Below are 17,525 nucleotides of genomic sequence, written 5' to 3'. Positions count from 1 at the left end.
GGGGGGACGACCCGGTGCGTGTCCCTCTGATCTGTAGTACAGCTGCTCAAACTGATTTTTCCTCCGTCAGGACGCCTATAGACAGAGACTCTTCACACACGCCCTCTCCTCATCTTGTAAACTACAACTGCTCACTGTGTGCAGGGAGGCGGCGCTGGATGCTCCACTGATCACTGTCAGCATTACTGTTTTTTTTGTTATTTGGGGTTTTGCTGAACCTGATGTAGACTGATCTTCACATTCATACAGCTGCACATATTTACACTGGAAAACAATCAGCATATACAGAACATAAAATGAGACATTCACTTTTGGGCTTTTGGGCTCTGTTCTCTGTTCTCATTGAACGAGAAGGAAAAACAACATAATGGTAACATACCACACACATTCAATTATTCATTATTCATACACACATTCAAACAGATGGTATGGAGAGACTGAAGACAGAGGGTAGCCAGTACAAAAATGGTGCCTACTTTCATTCATTTAAGAAATATTTTGACATTTTGGGAAATGCACTTATGAGATGCTCACTTGCTGAGAGTTAGATGAGAGTATTGATACCACTATCTCTTTGTTTTCTCTTAAAATTATCTCACAAAACCACTGATTGAACCTCCAGCCCCCCCGCCTTTTACATGAGCAGCGATACAAGAAATCTGACTCCTTTATGAAATATTGCAGCCGTGCAGAGATGCATGCATGACAGCATTTCTCTCAGTCCCACACACTGAATGTGTTCCGATAAATAATACAAGAAGACAGACTTTCACATACATGAAAGCTACGAACAGGAATATTGGAGGGATCAAATATTGAAAAGTCTTCTTTCTCTTGAGGGATGATGTCTACATTAGATTGTACAGTCAGCCAGTAGACATGGTGCCTGACAAAGTGCTCATGTACAGCAGATCTATGAAACCTCCAGCACAAAGCCCTGCTGATAAAACTTATCAGAAATCTTTAAATCCAGCCTCTTTCCCACCTATTATGGTCCTTTTAGGTTCAAAAGAATATCTGCCGAGAACACAATGACGCCAGTAAAACGGTGTAATAAACTAATTCACCTGAATGGAATGAAGCCATAAATAAAGGAGTAGTTTGACATTCTGGGCTGCACGGTGGCGTAGCAGGTAGTGTGCATGCCCCACAGGTCACAGGTTCGATTCCAGGGTCGGGCCTTTCTGTGCGAAGTTTGCATGTTCTTCCCGTGCATGTGTGGGTTCTCTCCGGGTACTCCGGCTTCCTCCCACAGACCAAAAACATGCTCATTAGGTTAATTGGTGACTCTAAATTGCCCCTAGGTGTGAGTGTGAGTGTGAATGGTTGTGTGTTTGTGCCCTGCAATCGGCTGGCGACCGGTCCAGGGTGTACTCCACCTCCCGAGACAGCCGAGATAGGCTCTGCCCCCCCCGAAAGGGATAAGCGGCATAGAAAATGGATGGGTGGATAGTTTGACATTTTGGGAAATACAATTCTTTGCTTTCTTACTGAGAGGTACATGAGAAGATCAATACCACTCTCATGTCTGTATAGTAAATATGGAGCAACAGCCTGCAGCAGGCAATTAGCTTAGCTTAGCATACAGACTCATAGCAGGGGGAAAACAGCCTTGCTATGTCCAAAGTTCAAAAATACATCTACCAACAAATATAAAGCTCCCAAATAAACAATTTGTATCTCATTTGTTTATGAAATGTAAAAAAAAAAAAAAAAAATACAAGTTGTGGTTTTACAGGGAGTTGTGTGACGCAACTCTTTCTTGCTAAGCAGCGGCCATGCACAGGTGTTGGTGGCTGTTCTGTGTTTTTAAGACTAGATGGACTCTAGCCTCACTAATTCCCTCTGCTTTCAGTCTTTATAACTTTATATCTGTAACTCAATACTGGGCACACAGACATTAAAGTGACAGTAACCTTATTATGTAACTCTCAGCTAGAAAACAAAGTGCACTTCACAAAGCGTTGAACTACTCCATATACACCTTTGCTTTTCCTGCTATGACATGTGAAACTATCTGTCATGAAAAGGTATATTTGATGTGTATATGAGCAGAAAACATGGCCTGTATGATGGAAAGGTGTCATTTACTAGAGACAGTGGAACATTTTACTGGGACAACTGAAGAGAACAAGGCCAAGAACATAAGAGGTTGGAGAACAGTTCAGGTTAGAACCCATCTGTGAGGTGTTAGGACCTAACTGCCGCAGAACAAACTGGGTTTCTGATGCAGATCAGCCAGTGACAAACTAGAAACAAAGGTCAGCAGGTGGTGTTGGTGGTGGTGCAGCAGTTTTTATTTCACACAGATGTTTACAGTCTGAAAACATTATCAGCGTCATTGTAAAGTATTAAAGCAGTTGCACTGAATGAAGTTGCAAGCACATCAACAACAAAAGAGGGGCCCAGAGGCAGACACATCTGTTAATACATGTTCATGTGAGAATATATTCAAATTTGCATTAACACTTTATTTAATGATCATATGAGAAACTTGAATATAGATTAGGTGCAGCCTTGTTGCATTTAATTGATGATATACTGTGTTGTCCACGTTGAAACAGAGCAAAGCAGAAAAAGTACAATCAGCAGTTTACTGTGTGTTGACTGAACTACACAAAGATCGACCGTTTATTTCATCAAGACTTCAAAATCGATCCCATCACGTGAGATGCGTTGCTTCCATCGTGCTGCATGTGGAAGCTGAGGCCTTGGGCAGAAGACTCACTCCCGTTTCCGGTCGTCTCCCAAAATGCTATCTTCACTCTGCTTGGCACCGGGAGAGGCTCCTTGAACCGGGCAGTGACGCTGACGGGAGCTGTGATGACCCCGACCCCTGATGACACAACAGAGCGATGAGGAGGTCTGACCAGACCAGCACTGCTGAAAATCCTCCACACAATAAAAACATGACCGCAGACCTTTTTCACAGCAGACATTTGGACTGGGCTGTGTCTGCTGTGAAAAAGGCATGTGACCTCTTTTTTTAAAATCCCTTTGAATAGCAAATATAAAAGCTTTGATGAACTGGCTGCAGGTTAAACTTATCAATCAGTTTGGTCTGCCCATAAAATCTATTACCTTTGTGCTTTTCTATTTCAGCCAAGCAGGCAGACAGCATCCAGAGGCTTGGTGAGGCCTGCAGTCTGGAGCCAAAGAACCTGGCCGGTAGAGACAGGAGCCAGGAGGAGGAGACGTCACAGAGGGCCCACACATACTGCTGGCCAGCAGTCCAGGGAACTCTGAGCTTCACCTGCTTTACCCCCCCTGACGCAGGCTCATCTGAGTGGCCTGATAGGACCAGGAAACATGACAAGGAAGAATGAGGTGAGCCTTATCTCTAAGATAAGAGGGCTGTGGGTAAATATTAAATACAATGCTGGCTAAAATAAAAATTGTCTTAGCAGATATATCTAAATAGTTGCTCACTCTCGCTTTCTGTCCTTGGTGAGCCTTTGTGGCTCTTGTTTTTGGACAGCAGCGTCAGGACGCTCTCCCACACTGAGCATCCAGTGCGAGCAGTGGCAGTCAGACAGATGTCCACCTCCACCCCTGCATCCGTCTGTCGGTACTCCAGCACTTTAACCTGCAGCATGAACGGGCCCTTCTTCAGCTCATCAACTGGCTGAAGGGTTTTCAAACTCTGACGCACATGAACCAGACCTGCAAAGGCAATTCACAATCAACTTTGATTTCCCTCTAAACTTTTTTTTATAAGCACACCTATAATCAATCACACCAGTGGGCATAAACTTAATATAATGGACTCAACCTGTGAGCTCCAGGTAAGTGAAACATCCGCCAAAACACGACCTGGAGCAAACGGCTTAAAAAATGAGCTTTTAAAGAGACTTCCTGGATGTGTCTCATGTCTGACCTGCCGGGCTGAGCCTGAAGTCCTTATCAGTCAGCACCATCAGCAGCAGCCTGCGACAGAGGAACTCCGGGAAGCACAGCGGGACGTCTCTGAAGTCAGTGTCTGGATAATCCCATCCATAACCTGCAGCACTGCAGAACCTCCTCAACAGGGGGGTCTCCATCCTGCAAGGACAAAGACACTCACTCAAAATGCAGATGACCTGGAGTCAAGACTTTCGCTTTGAAACGCTTCCTGCTTCAAACTTCAATGGAGGTGGATCGAGCTCACCTGCAGCCGATCAGCGTGTACACAACATCCCTCCTCGGTGAAGATGCTACGTACAAGCGTCCCGTCCTCCGAGTCAGAGCTTTGGCCAAGTATTTCATGTAAAGATACACCAAACTTGGAAGTCTGTCGTTGTTGAGTACATTTGTTTTCAATAGTTTGTGAGAGCAGTAAATGTAAGCGTAAGCTAAATACAGAGAACAGGCAGCGACAGACGCAGCAACGTAGCTCTGCGGACTCCACATTATGGCTCCAAGTCAGTCACTTGAATGCAACACAGCGACAACGGCACGAGCACTCCGTATCACGGACGAAACGCCTTTATCCGCGTTGGAATCGGGATCATAAAATTAATAGACTTTCATCGTCCGTGACGTTTCGCTATACGGACAATAAAAAAAACAATACGGAGAGCGAGCAGGGACAAACAACACATTCGACTATTACAGGAAATGAAACGCGGTAGCACACTTGGTGGAAGGTTAAAAAAAACGTCTTTCTTTTGGAGCATTTGAACAACCACAGTTCATTTACATGGTTTCAGTGTAATATAATATATATAATAACAACCATTTCACAGTCAGCGTCTTTGTGAGTTATATTTTTGTCTCAGAAAAGTGTAAAAGCATTTATTATCATTGACACTTTATTCAAAAGCACATCAAATGTTAACTATTAATTTATTGTACTATTCAACAGGAGAGTGAAGATAACCATCCTAAACAGCTGCACTGACTTATCTTGAATAACCGTGCTGTATAAAACCTTAACATATATCCCAGACAGGTGTTAACATTCAGATTCAGGCTGATAGGAGACGCTATGGGTGTCAAAGGGCTCCATTGTTTTTGCAGAAGGGCTCCTGAGGTGAACGATGGTCTCCTGGCAGCAGACTGCTGGTCAAGTCTTCACCCGCTCCTCTTCATCCAAACAGAAGCAGCAGCACAATGCACACTGCATTCACTGCAATCAACGGCACTGCAGGGCAAGAGAGACGGCAGATGACATGCTGTCACCACACTTCTTCTTTGTCACTCACCCGTGAATAGAATAGAATAGAATAATGTGTGTGTGTGTGTGTGTGTGTGTGTGTGTGTGTGTGTGTGTGTGTGTGTGTGTGTGTGTGTGGTAATAGTAGTAGTAGCAGTAGAGTGAACACACACCTCTCATCACTGTCCTCACAGATCGGATAAGGTTCATTAGCTGCACTTTGATACCTGGTTCGTCACCAAAGCCTCCGACACTTTGGTCCACTCCCCAGCCGACTAATGGTTGAAACGCACAGAGACACACAGAGATATGAAGCTTTATTATTAAAAGAGAGATACGCTTTGACTAAGAACTTTTTCTTTGTATTCAGTCTGTAATGTCTGATTGCTGTACACTCCTCTGTAATAAAGTTGTTTTTAAAAAGAGCTTTCAAAAGCAAGAAACTGTAATATGTATAAGATTAGTTCCTCCAAATGTTCTAGCTCTAAGTGTTACCAGCTAGTTAGCATTAGCTGGCTACTTCGAAATTCACATGACATTTCCGGGCTCACACAAGTTCAACGACTTACTTTTACTCAGAAATCTTTCTTCGTGTAAAACAGCGACAGCATTGACGCACAGGATTGCTGCTTGAATAAGAGAGTACAAAGTAAAAGCCATGTTGGCTAGCTGTGAGTTAACTGACAGTATTTACGTCTGACGTAGCCTACGGTGGCTGAGGAAGGACAAACCCAAACTCAGCTTGTTGAGACGCTGCTTGTCAGACAGATAAGTGACACACAGGAAGATGCAGTTATCTTGGTCAAAGTACTGTTACCTTATGAAACAGATGTGGAAGAAGTATTCAGACCATTTACTCAAGTCAAAAGTAGCAGTACTCACTGTAAAAATACTATCATATTGCATCCAAATTTCCCCTCAGTTAAAGTAAAAAAATATCAGCAAAATGTGCTTCAGGTATCAAAAGATTTCTGTATTAGTGCTATGGTCAGTCTAATTGTATTTTGGACCATTAACAAGCAAGCAGAAATTTGATGTTGTCCTGTCTCCAATGGGTCGTTATCTATAACAGTGCATCATAATTTATAAACTGTTCATTTGTTTTGCATGTAAAATCTTAATCTTAAAGGTAACTAGTAACTAAAGCTGTGGAATAAATGTTGAATTAAGATGGCCCAACAGTATTTCCCTGTGAAATGTAGAGAAGTATATTGTACTATGAAAATGCAAACACTTGAATACAGTTGACAGTGATTATATGTTCTTATCACAGTTTGCAGTGAGTAAATGTATTAAGTTACATTCATCACTGTTCATCAGGTGTGGTAGAAGTCCCCACACCCTTTATTAAAGTTGTCAAGAATGCATTCTAAATTAAATTTACCATTTCCTAATCAATATGGATTACCTACAAAGTATATTTCAGTCTCAAAAGTACTCATTTTGTAGAATGAGCCCTCTCATTGTGTTGCAGGTAGTGCGCGTGCCTCACAGCAAGAAGGTTGCCGGTTCGATCCCCGGGTCAGGCGGGGCCCTTCTGTGCGAAGTTTGCATGTTCTTCCCGTGCATGCGTGGGTTCTCTCCGGGTACTCCGGCTTCCTCCCACAGACCAAAAACATGCTCATTAGGTTAATTGATGACTCTAAATTGTCCGTAGGTGTGAGTGTGAGTATGAATGTTTGTTTGTCCTTACATGTGGCCCTGCAATCGGCTGGCGACCGGCTCAGGGTGGTGCCTCTCGCCCATTGCAGCTGGGATAGGCTCCAGCCCCCCGCAACCCCGAAAGGGATAGGCAATAGGTATAGATAATGGATGGATGGTTAGTATCTGATGTTGCAGCTGGTCATGGTGAGTCTAATTAACATACTGTTGAGTAAATTTGTATGAAAATGCATTATATTTTACAGATCATGTTTTGTATGTTAAATCTGAATCTGAAAACTGACTGGCCATCAGATCAGTGTGTTCAACATTGTCACTTAGCCTTAGTACCTGTGGTACTCAGCAAACATGCAACACTGGAGAAGGTCATGGTGCAAGGTCTGTGAAGTGAAATCCCGATGAAACGTCTCAGAAGCACCCGGAAATCCCCTGTGAAACCATGATAGTTGAGCGGTTACTGCACACTAAATCCACATCTACCAAAGTCTTTAATTATGTTTTTATTGATAAAACCCCCCAAATTTCTACAATCAAGAGACTCACAGAATCATGAGAATAAAAATCTTTATTAGTGTTTTATGAAGTCTGCATAATATGCCACACGCCTGAGAAGCTTATGGTCAGGAGAAAAAAAAAAAAGAAAAAAAAAAGAACTGCTCTATCAATACCGCCCTCTACTGGTAAAACAACTGCGACATCTACTGTACTGACTGCTTTGCAAAAAGATTACTGTTAAATACACACATACTGTACTACTGTTATGTATATGTACGTCTGGTCCACGTCAGTTTCTGTAATGTATTTTTTCACATTCATGTTGTAGGCCAAAGATAAAAACAATGTAACACTGGACCCTAACACATGGTTCAGTTCCCCAAATCCAAACTCCACTAGGTGCACTTAAAGTACAATCACTAGTGCCATAAGGTAAACACATTTACATTAAAATGAGGGGGGGGGGACATGTTAAACTTGCAACAGCCACATAATGACAATGATGGCAGAGTTTAAGCTAATAAGTCTTGTTGTACATACTGTATTTTATAGACAGAACAAATACAATACACACATTAACACAGAATGTCCCAGTGTGCAGGCACATTTGCGCTTCTTTTTACATGGAAGAAAACTGCTCTCCTCCCATGTTTCTGTAACTTTTGAAAAGCCAATTATATCTAGTTGAACTTAACCCGCTTGACTAAGCACCAAAAGGCTGCAAGAGGTCACGTGTGTTTTCCAAAAAAAGTGAAGAGATGACTGAATGAATGGCTATCACAAAGTTTTACATGCTTCTGAAATTATTAAAATCATGACAGGAGAGTAGATTTTGGGTTTCAGGCAAACCTGTTGTTTTGTGTACTTTAAATGCACCAGATTTCTTTGGAAAAACAAAGGATAGAAACAGGCTACACATCATGTGGGGCAGTGATTTCTTTTTTTTTTTTTTTTAACCAAGACAAAGGGCTGCAATTGGGAATGAAGTCAAACAAAACCTTTTGGGTCAAACGAAGGAATGATCCATGCCCTCCATATCACTTTAGAAACAGCTGTGGTCTTGAAAATATTACTTTAATAAAAAGTGAACGACAGAAAATCTTAAGTATATTTATATATAAAAATACATGAGAATACAAAAAAGTAGCAAAACAATGGGGATATAGGCTAAAAACAGAATGATACCTTCAATTTCTCCTGGTGAGACGTTTAATGTTTCACCTCGGAGAGCCCCAGGACTCCCAGTGTCATGTCAAAAAGAGGAAAGAAAAGCTTTTGATATTCTGATATTCTCTGGTCCCTGCCCAGTGCACCTTGCAAAGCCTGGTCGACATCTCATTAGCTTCCACACCAGGCAGTTAAGTGGGGATGAACATCAGCTAAACCAAGGACACGCAGAGTGCCATACAATAACAAAGACATAGACTGCAGCCGGATCCAGCTTGCAGTTTGTTTGGGGTTTCTGAATTATTATTTTCCAACTAACATTCCTATTTGTCCATTAAGAAGTATGTCTTATAACGACACACGTCGAGTTACAAAAAGGGCCATTCTGGCAAAGTCAATTCAATCAAATTTAATAAACACATTGCAGCACTTCCTTCAGAGGAGAACGGCCACCAAGGCCATCGTTTCTTCACTGAGCCGCCTCCCCCTGACAAAAGAACGGGCCAAGTTTCCCAGAGAAACATAAACTTAGGTTCAGAACAATGGTTGGGGTGGGCTGGAACGAAAATCATTTTAGCATTCAAGCTCGTGTTACTCATACAAGCAATCTTCAATACTGAGAAACTATTCACAGATATTTTTGGTATTTCCCCTACTTCCTGGACTAAAAACCAATATACATTTCATTTGTACCACAAATAGATCTAATATTAAGGATTTGGGGAAAAGCAATTTAACAAGGTGCATGACATAGATGGGTAACAAAGTGCCAAATTCTTTACTGAAAAGTCTGTATGTGTCTGTGTGTGTGTGAGTGCGACAGTGTAGGTGCATTTGTTCTTGTGTGTGTGTGTGTTTAAAGTTAAAAGAGGGGTGTGGAACTGGGCCACAAATACTATGAAGAATGTTACAGAAAGTCCATTCTGTGGGGTTTCCATGTCTTTTTTTTCATGAGAGGACTCACAAGTTTAGAATTTAATGATCATGTCATGGGCTGCGTTTTTTTTGGGGCGTTTCCTAGCTGTTTAGGACATACTGGAGCAGCGTGCAGATGGGGAACCCATCTGGGTCAGAACCTTGTCCAGCCACTGCAGGGGGCCGTTCAAATGCAGCTCGATCCAGCAAGGAGTGCTTGTGACAGTCTGCCGCCTGCAAAACAGACACATACATCTTAATGTCTGGGCTGTGCTGACCTACCACACGTGACGTACGATGCTTCATGCTAAGCTTCATTATGCACAGTATGTATTACTGCTGCCAGGAAGAGGATGCTGTGGTTTGCTGGTCTCTACTTGAAATTTATTGTGAAGGAAATGTGGGTGAAAATAAATCTGCGATTACCACTCCCACTCCCAAACAACAACAAACATTCCTGGACTGGATTTAACTTTGAGTCACATGTGACAACACCCTACGTTACGAAGGACAGAGGCTGCATTCTTAAGAAGAAAACCAAAATGACAATACTACCGAGGAAACAAAACTTGACTTATGTCAAGAATTTAATGATCATGTCATGGGCTGCGACTCAAGTCAAGTTTTCAATCCTAGAACATCAGGTATAACCATGCTGCTCACCTGTACTCGGCTCCCCAGCCTTTGACAAAGCTCATGCGGATGGTGCACATCCTGGTGAGCTGGTAGACAGCTTCAAAGCCCTGGTTGACCGACTGAGCCAGAAGGGCTGCAAATTCCTGGTTGTTGAATATTTTTAAATTACAACCTAGAGGGAACAAAGAAGTAAACAGTAAGTTTCCAAGAAATTCTCTGAAAAATATTTTGGGGCCTTGGCAATAACAAGCCAAAATCTGGCCTTTGGTTGGCAGTGGTATGTCATTGTATGTCTGAGGCCAATTACTGTCCACAGTTTTTGTGGTGTTTCCTGCACCACGAACTGACTAACAGGCACACGCTCAAGCACTTTGACCATACTCTCAATTCTTGTAGCTACTGCTTTGGTCTGAATCTGTAGTGAGAGCTTGCCTGGTTGCTGTGCGACTTGACGACATGCAAAGAGCTCCATATAGTCATGCTATCCAGTCAATTTACTTTTGCTCAATGGACATCTTACTGACAATTTCAGACAACTTCCCTGAATGCTACAGACGTGACATCTTCAGCGTCTTACCTGGAGGAATTTTACACACTGTTGCAGGATGCCAACCATACCGCTGGTTGCAGTTTGGACTCTGGACAAAGATGGCGCTATCACTCAGGCACTCAGCAAATACCTCCCCTCCAATATAGTAGAGTCTAACTCCCCTTCCTATAAGCACAGGAAGGCAGATACATTTATATAGTGCTTTTACACAGACAGACAGACAGACAGACAGACAGACAGACAGACAGACAGACAGACAGACAGACAGACAGACAGACAGACACTTTGAAATGTGGACAAGAGGATGGGGGTGAGTAGATGATCTAATCTACATCCTCACATCTGACTTGAGTAAGACGTGTCAATATGTAAGATTGGACTGGTGACACATATTGAAAGCCTGTCCACAGACGATTAATGACTGTAAAGCCACCTGAAGCAGTAGCTTACCTATGTGCCTCCGCGTCATCTCCACAGTGGCGTTCCTGTTGACATTAGACAGCAGGCCCAGGCAGAAACGCTCAGAGTTTGAGGGATCTGTGAATCCATCCACTGTCAGTGAGGGCTGAGAGGCATGGAACGTCTCCCCCACACGCTGATTCAGCTCATAGTAGGCTATAGAGCACCAGAAGGCTGGCTCTGAGTAAGTCACTGGCTGCAGGTCTACAGTAGAGGATCACATCAGTAAAGTTCACCTAAACAGTCTCTTTTAGATACTGTCCATATGCCAATGAAAAGATGTCTGTGTATAGGATATTACTGTAACACGGCTCCAAACTGTGATGTATACTATGCTTGTATATTCTGCATTGTTTCAGATGGGAAGGCTTTGCATCTTACCCATGCTGTGATTGACAGGAGACAGAGTGCTGGGAGAGAGCTCTGCTGGAGAACCTGACCAAAAAAAAAAAAAAAAAAAAAAAAAGAGGCTCAATATGGATGGGTTCACAGGAGATGACAACATGGGGAAAAGATGGATCAGACCAATGACTTGTGATGAAAGTGGCGGCTGGCTTGCAAAGGAATGCCAACATGATACTGTAAAACTGATCAGTTTGCATTAGAGTGATGAAGAGATTCCATTTTCTGTTTACATAACAAAATCCTCGTCAGTACATCTCGTTTGAGACTACACAGTATGCACAGAGATCACCATGTATACAACAGTAAGTAGTTTACTGCTGCTGTTATGATTTATACTAAGAGCACATGGTGACAAAGGATGTACCATCCTTCATAAGTTCCTCAAATCCATTACCAGAGAAGCTCCTAGAGAAACTCAGAAGAGTCTAACATGTATTTGCCCTAAATGCATGTTAACAATAGCTTTGGACCATTGATCTTTGACCTAAGTTTGGCTTCTAATGTAAGGTAGCTTAGAAGCACAATTAATATGTCTCATCATTCAAATCTCTGGCCTAAAAAACATGACACATCGGAGCAAAAGAGGCTGTTAATGATAAAGCTTTACAGTGATTTTACTGTTAAATAGCTTGAACAGCTTTACTCCATTAAAACATACATTTGACTTTGACCTGGTTGGGGAGGTGAGACATGCTAATAGGAAAGGAGAAGGAGCTGCTAGTCTAGGGTACCTGTGTCCATACTTTGATTCATCTGTTGATCGCTGGCCTCCCCATCCTCACTGATGTAGCCTGGTGGAGGCGTTTCTGTTCAGATGACATGGGGAGAAAGAAATGAGCTGTGACGTGATCACAATTTCATATAACTGTTTCACCTGCTGGAATCAAGGAAACATATTTACTCTAATATCACATTTTTCCCTGAAGTGATGCAATAATAAAAGAAGATGGAATGACAGCTAAAACCAGAATACAGATGATCACAAGCTCCTCATTGGATTACTACAATACGGGTATGAGAAAAAAACAACATATCTAAACTAGATACCTTACAATACAGCATTAATAGAAACTAATACAGTGCATATAGAATCACTGTTTCTTCACTTTCATATTTCACTTTGTACATTATGTAATCCTTCAGTGGATCACTCAAACATAAACTCACCTGGTATATAGTTGTTTGGAGGTTCGATTCCGGCAGGAAAGTTTGTGTTCTCGGGTATGGAATGAGTGTAGTCATCCAGAGGTGGCAGCTCTGGCAGGATATCTGAGTGTCTTGGCACAAGAACAGGAGGCAGCACTACAGGGTTGGGCAAAAGTGTCACAAGAGATGAGTTAGACTCCTATCAGTTAAAATAAACGTCAGCTCTTTTTTGGACAGTTTTAAAGGAAAGTGCTTTGAAAGTTTCATTGTTGTAGAAAAATCTTTGCAACAGCAATAAGACGATGATGAAATACTAGAAGTCCCAAGTGAAACTTAAACTGAAACACTGAAATGATGATGGCTTGTTAAGGAAGGAGATCTTAACACCGTTCGCCCGCAAACACTTAAGAGAATAGGTCGACATTTTGGGAGACACACTTACTGCAAGTTAGATGTGAAGATCGACACTACTCTCATATCTGTTTGTGAAGCACTGTATAAGGATACAGCCAGCAGTCAGTTAGCCTAGCATAAATACTGGCAACATGGGGGAAACTGCCAGCCTGGTTCTCTCCAAAGGTGAAAATTATCTGCCTATAGAACATCTGAAGCTCACTAATTAATCTTGTGAACTTCCTGAGGAGGACTATCCACTTGTTACCTGGCAACCTGAAGATGACCACAAGATTCCAGGAAGTGTCTGTGCCTTGACAAGAAACAATCCTGCAGATAACCCTTCCGTAAAACCACAATGTTATGTTTTATAATGATTACACAAACAAGATAGAATGTGTGAATGAGCCTATTTTGGTATCGCTGGACACAGCCGGGCTAGCTGTTTCCTCCATTTCCAGACTTTATGCTAAGATCAATTCACCTGCTGCGGGCTGTAGCTTCATATTTACTGTACAGTCGTGAGAATGCTACTGATCTTCTCATTTAACTCACAGCAAGAACGCAAATGACAGTATTTCCTAATTTTTTTAATTATTCATTTAAGTAGACAAAAAGGAGAAATATCAAATAAAAAGGTATGCAACACAGCTGGGCTCATTTTCAGATTCCTAAGGCCAAATTTGTCCCCATATTATACTAAATATATAGACACAGCATCAACACACAAAATTTTACAAAGCCAACAGATTTATACAATCATACAACAATGGTGCAGTAGACACTGAAGTACAAGGAGATGTGCATGTTTTAGGTAACAAATGTCCCCTGGACAAGGTCTCACCTGGGGTCTCCACCCTCTGGTAGTGGTAGGGGTTGATGCAGACCTCATCCTTTTTTAGGTGGAAGGCATACTCACAGGCCTCGATGGCGCGCAGCTCGTGGTGGCTGTGAAGGTCCGGCCATCGCCACAAGCGGCAGTAGATAACATGGGGAAGCCCCTTCCTGTGGGAGACCTGCAGGCGGCCATCCAGTGATCTGATTGAACAGTAAACAGGAGATGGTGGTGAGAGGGGTGAAAGATACACAGGAGAAAGGGGGTGACACATAACATGGCCGGGTATGGTAGGGAAATGGAGATGGATAGGATTGAGTGGTGATGAGACACAAAGATGTTCTCAATGTGTGTTACCTCCAACATTGTAATGACAACTCTCCCACATCAAAGTTGTGTGCAACACCATACAATATTTGAGGATAGTCACCTGGTTTGGTCAGGGTAGCTGTATAGGCCTGATGTATCCCACTGTTCTATCGTATTTGGTGTACTCAGTCCCCATATTTCAGAGCAATTGCTGTGCACAGAGAAAACAACAAAACAAAAACAAAAAACAAATGATAAACATGGGACATGGCTCATTCAGAAATATCAGTATGGGTAATGTGAACATTAAAAGGCCTCTTTTATTGGAGTCTTATGGCAAAATAAAGACATCAAATTCATTTTCAGCTGTGGAAATGAAAGATGGGGACTTCAAATAAGAGAAGCCTTTTTGACAGAATTAAGAGGGAAAAAAAACATAACATGGAATCTGCTAACACATAATGAGTGAGACAAAGAGCATTCTTCAACAGCGTGGCATTGTAGCAAACGCTGAAAATAACTCTGAACTTATCTGGAGACATTCAAACAAACACTGAAGACATACAATGGCACAAAAGAGGGGGCAGGGGACAGAGGAGGCAACCTTGGAGGGAGGGGAAAAAAATAAATAAATAAAAAAAAAAAATCATTTTTCAGACATTCTCAAAACACTCACGAGAAAATGGCCAAAAAATAACAACTTGGAATGAGGACAAATGAGAGAAGTTGCTTCTGAATAACAGGACAATAACAAATTCTGCATGTTAAACGCTACAAATACACAACAACATGTACTACTGTAGTACTTTAGTGGGATCTCAACTACCATTCAAAATTGCAATTGTCTGGTTCATGACAGGGCAGGAAACCAACTTTTGTCCACCAGCCATCGCAGCTTGTAGATCCTAACATTCACAGCTATTTTTACCACAGGAAAGTAGGTGTTTAGAGTTGAATCAATCCAAATGTCCAATGGCACCTGCCAAAGTGGCAAGCAGGGTAGACAAGCTCCCCAGTCACAATCAAAATGTACCAACATAAGCATGGCTGGTGGCATTATTTTGGGTTTGTAACCCACCCTCTCTTCTGTAGATACCCTCTTCTATTCCAGTCCTGTACAAGAAATTATTTCATTCACATCTAGTAAGCCACTGCATCTCCACAAACATAACAGTGCGGCCTAGGACAATTCTCAGGCGATAACAACCAGCCTGTTATCTACAGTCATACAAACATCTGACGTGGTACTTGGCTGCACATCAGTGAGGAATGAATCTGCTAACACAGTGTTCCCACTGAACGTGAGTCTGGGCCATCAAGGCTGGCTGGCTGATAAAGACCACATCTTCTGTGGCCCTTTTCATGTCTCTGTCCCCATGAGAGTCATACAAACTGTCAAACTGTAAGTACAGTTGGAAACAGCGATATGATTCATTTTCAGCTCATCTGTAATGAGCAATTTGTTTATTTTCTAATAAGCTCCATCTCTAAACAGACCTTTTCACATTTCCAACAGCTTTACATGTTTAGTAATAATTGCAGGAAATTATGAAAGCAGAATTAAGAAAACAGAAGGGCAACATCAGCATCTGCTAACAGCCAAGGTGTCTTGAATTTATACTACCAGAGGTCTCAACTAAGCACACTTGCAGAAACATGTGTAACAGCAGCAGCTTTTTCACCGGCCCTAGTTTGAACAGCAATCCAGTGTCAGGCGGCATACCTGGGAATGGTGACACACTTGGTGTTGCAGTTCTGTGTGGTGATAGCTTTCTCCAGCTCATCTAACTGGCCTGTCTTCTTTAGCTTCTTCACTAGGCTCTTCACAGCCTTCTCGCACCATTTCTCCTCCTGACCGTTCTGCTCTCCACCGCCGGCTCCACCTGGACCGCTGGTCGACTTCTTCCAGCCCAACAGCCTCTTCACCACAGGTGGGGTGAACGGCAAGATGGAGGACATCTTAGATGGACAAGCTGGGAGTCTCCAGAAGACTCAACACAAGCTCTCACACACACAGACAGAGGGGACCTAGAGCTACAGTTTGGGCCCTTGCTCTGATGGGGCCCCTCTAGTGACCAGGGAGTCACAGGGTGGAAGCCAGTGCTAGCTGGATATATTCAAAAGAGATGGAAACCTTGGGAGAAAGTCACACACAGAGTACATCATTACAAACAAAACATGGTGCAGAAAAATAGCCATTTCCATCCTCATCAAAACAAAAACGCCTGCCATACTTAATGAAACTTCGAAAAGTGAACAAAATAGTATGGCGGTTTCAGCTGCAACGTTGCTAGCTTTACATTAGTGCCTTTTGTGCGAAGTTTAGCATTTGGTGAGTTGAACAAGTAGAGGTGTCCTCTTGACGTTAGCTTGACACAAACACTGCTCTACATTCAAGCTAGCTAGCTTGGAAACTTCAAAAGTTAACACACGGGGTGTGCCTCATTCTGTCGCATTCCGTGCACAGACGCAATCTCTACCGGCTACCAAAGAACATAATGAATTACACAGTGAACGTTATAAAATGGATGTGAACAAGGAGATTAATTTCTGACAGGCCCCCCAGTGCTAACAGTATCTGGCTTGGGAAGGCCGGCTGCTAGCTACCTGGTGGGGGGGCCTGCTTGACTCAAATCACAACAATAAGTTGATTAGCATTAGCTTGCTGGCTGTTTAACAGCTAAATGCTGGAATAGTTTTAGCGTTAAACGAAATGCGAAAAGCCACAGTTACTGTAACTGAGCAGATCGTAGGCAATCCATGGTAAAGACCTCATCTAAGTTAGCTAGGTCAGCTAGCGTTAGCTTCACTCAGCTAGCTGCCAGCTTGTTATCAAAAATCCTTTTGTTGTGATCCACGAAAAAACCTCCTATGCGCAACAGTCAAGTCGCGCTACTTCGCTACCTAACGTCAGATTGTCAAGTAAACCCAGACAATAACTAATCTAATAACAAAAGGTCACTTTATGAGTCTAAACGTTGTACATTTTTATTTCCATGTAGCTACTGAATGTTTGTGACTTTTACTAAAATATAGACACGGCACCAAAATGAGTTAGCATCTTGGACGAACTCTTCCAAACTGAGCCCTTGCTCCCGCTGGCTAACGGACCTACATCTCCCACACAAAACAACATGCTTCAAAGTAGAGTAAACAGCAAAAAGCATTTTAATAGTTACCCCAGTTTTAAAATCCAAAGCTCCGTTTTTTGAAGAAAAGACGTGCACAGCCCTCTAAACACCTCGCTGACATAAAAATGTCTGAACGGTATTATACTGCAGCTAATTTTGACAAGGCTTGTGGGCTCTTCTCAAGTTGCTACCAGTGCTACTGGAGCTAGTTTGCAAGGTTTGGTAGACCGGAATAACAAAACAAACTTGATGGCTACGTACGGGCCCTTAATCCCTCCTATTCAAAAA

General features: G+C 42.4%; 3 protein-coding genes across 6 annotated transcripts; all 3 read right to left on the bottom strand.

Annotated features, from left to right (window-relative positions):
* Positions 1 to 2,279: 2,279 nt before the first annotated feature.
* Positions 2,280 to 4,601, bottom strand: LOC139333075 (uncharacterized). Its single transcript, XM_070965336.1, has 5 exons — positions 4,148 to 4,601; positions 3,878 to 4,041; positions 3,430 to 3,663; positions 3,082 to 3,291; positions 2,280 to 2,836 (listed from the first exon to the last, which is right to left on the bottom strand). The coding sequence occupies exons 1-5, from the start codon at positions 4,387 to 4,389 to the stop codon at positions 2,640 to 2,642; spliced, it is 1,047 nt and encodes a 348-aa protein (XP_070821437.1). The 5' UTR covers positions 4,390 to 4,601; the 3' UTR covers positions 2,280 to 2,639.
* A 20-nt stretch (positions 4,602 to 4,621) lies between these two features.
* Positions 4,622 to 5,840, bottom strand: LOC139333076 (immediate early response 3-interacting protein 1-like). The gene is made up of 3 exons (XM_070965337.1): positions 5,704 to 5,840; positions 5,308 to 5,409; positions 4,622 to 5,122 (listed from the first exon to the last, which is right to left on the bottom strand). The coding sequence occupies exons 1-3, from the start codon at positions 5,792 to 5,794 to the stop codon at positions 5,067 to 5,069; spliced, it is 249 nt and encodes an 82-aa protein (XP_070821438.1). The 5' UTR covers positions 5,795 to 5,840; the 3' UTR covers positions 4,622 to 5,066.
* A 2,385-nt stretch (positions 5,841 to 8,225) lies between these two features.
* LOC139332007 (mothers against decapentaplegic homolog 2) lies at positions 8,226 to 17,458 on the bottom strand. Of its 4 annotated transcripts, none has more exons than XM_070963661.1 (11): positions 17,286 to 17,458; positions 15,830 to 16,240; positions 14,228 to 14,317; positions 13,807 to 14,000; positions 12,591 to 12,725; positions 12,155 to 12,229; positions 11,400 to 11,453; positions 11,010 to 11,222; positions 10,587 to 10,724; positions 10,037 to 10,181; positions 8,226 to 9,607 (listed from the first exon to the last, which is right to left on the bottom strand). In XM_070963661.1, the coding sequence occupies exons 2-11, from the start codon at positions 16,063 to 16,065 to the stop codon at positions 9,484 to 9,486; spliced, it is 1,404 nt and encodes a 467-aa protein (XP_070819762.1). In that variant the 5' UTR covers positions 16,066 to 16,240; positions 17,286 to 17,458; the 3' UTR covers positions 8,226 to 9,483. The 4 variants fall into 4 exon arrangements, with proteins under 4 accessions (XP_070819762.1, XP_070819763.1, XP_070819764.1 ...); XM_070963662.1 differs by having other exon boundaries at positions 12,167 to 12,229; XM_070963663.1 differs by lacking the exon at positions 14,228 to 14,317 and having other exon boundaries at positions 17,286 to 17,456.
* Positions 17,459 to 17,525: the final 67 nt, after the last annotated feature.

Source organism: Chaetodon trifascialis, chromosome 6, assembly GCF_039877785.1.
Source record: "Chaetodon trifascialis isolate fChaTrf1 chromosome 6, fChaTrf1.hap1, whole genome shotgun sequence".
Taxonomy (NCBI): domain Eukaryota; kingdom Metazoa; phylum Chordata; class Actinopteri; order Chaetodontiformes; family Chaetodontidae; genus Chaetodon; species Chaetodon trifascialis.
Note: the sequence above shows the minus strand (reverse complement) of the source record. Positions and strands in the feature narration are given on the sequence as shown.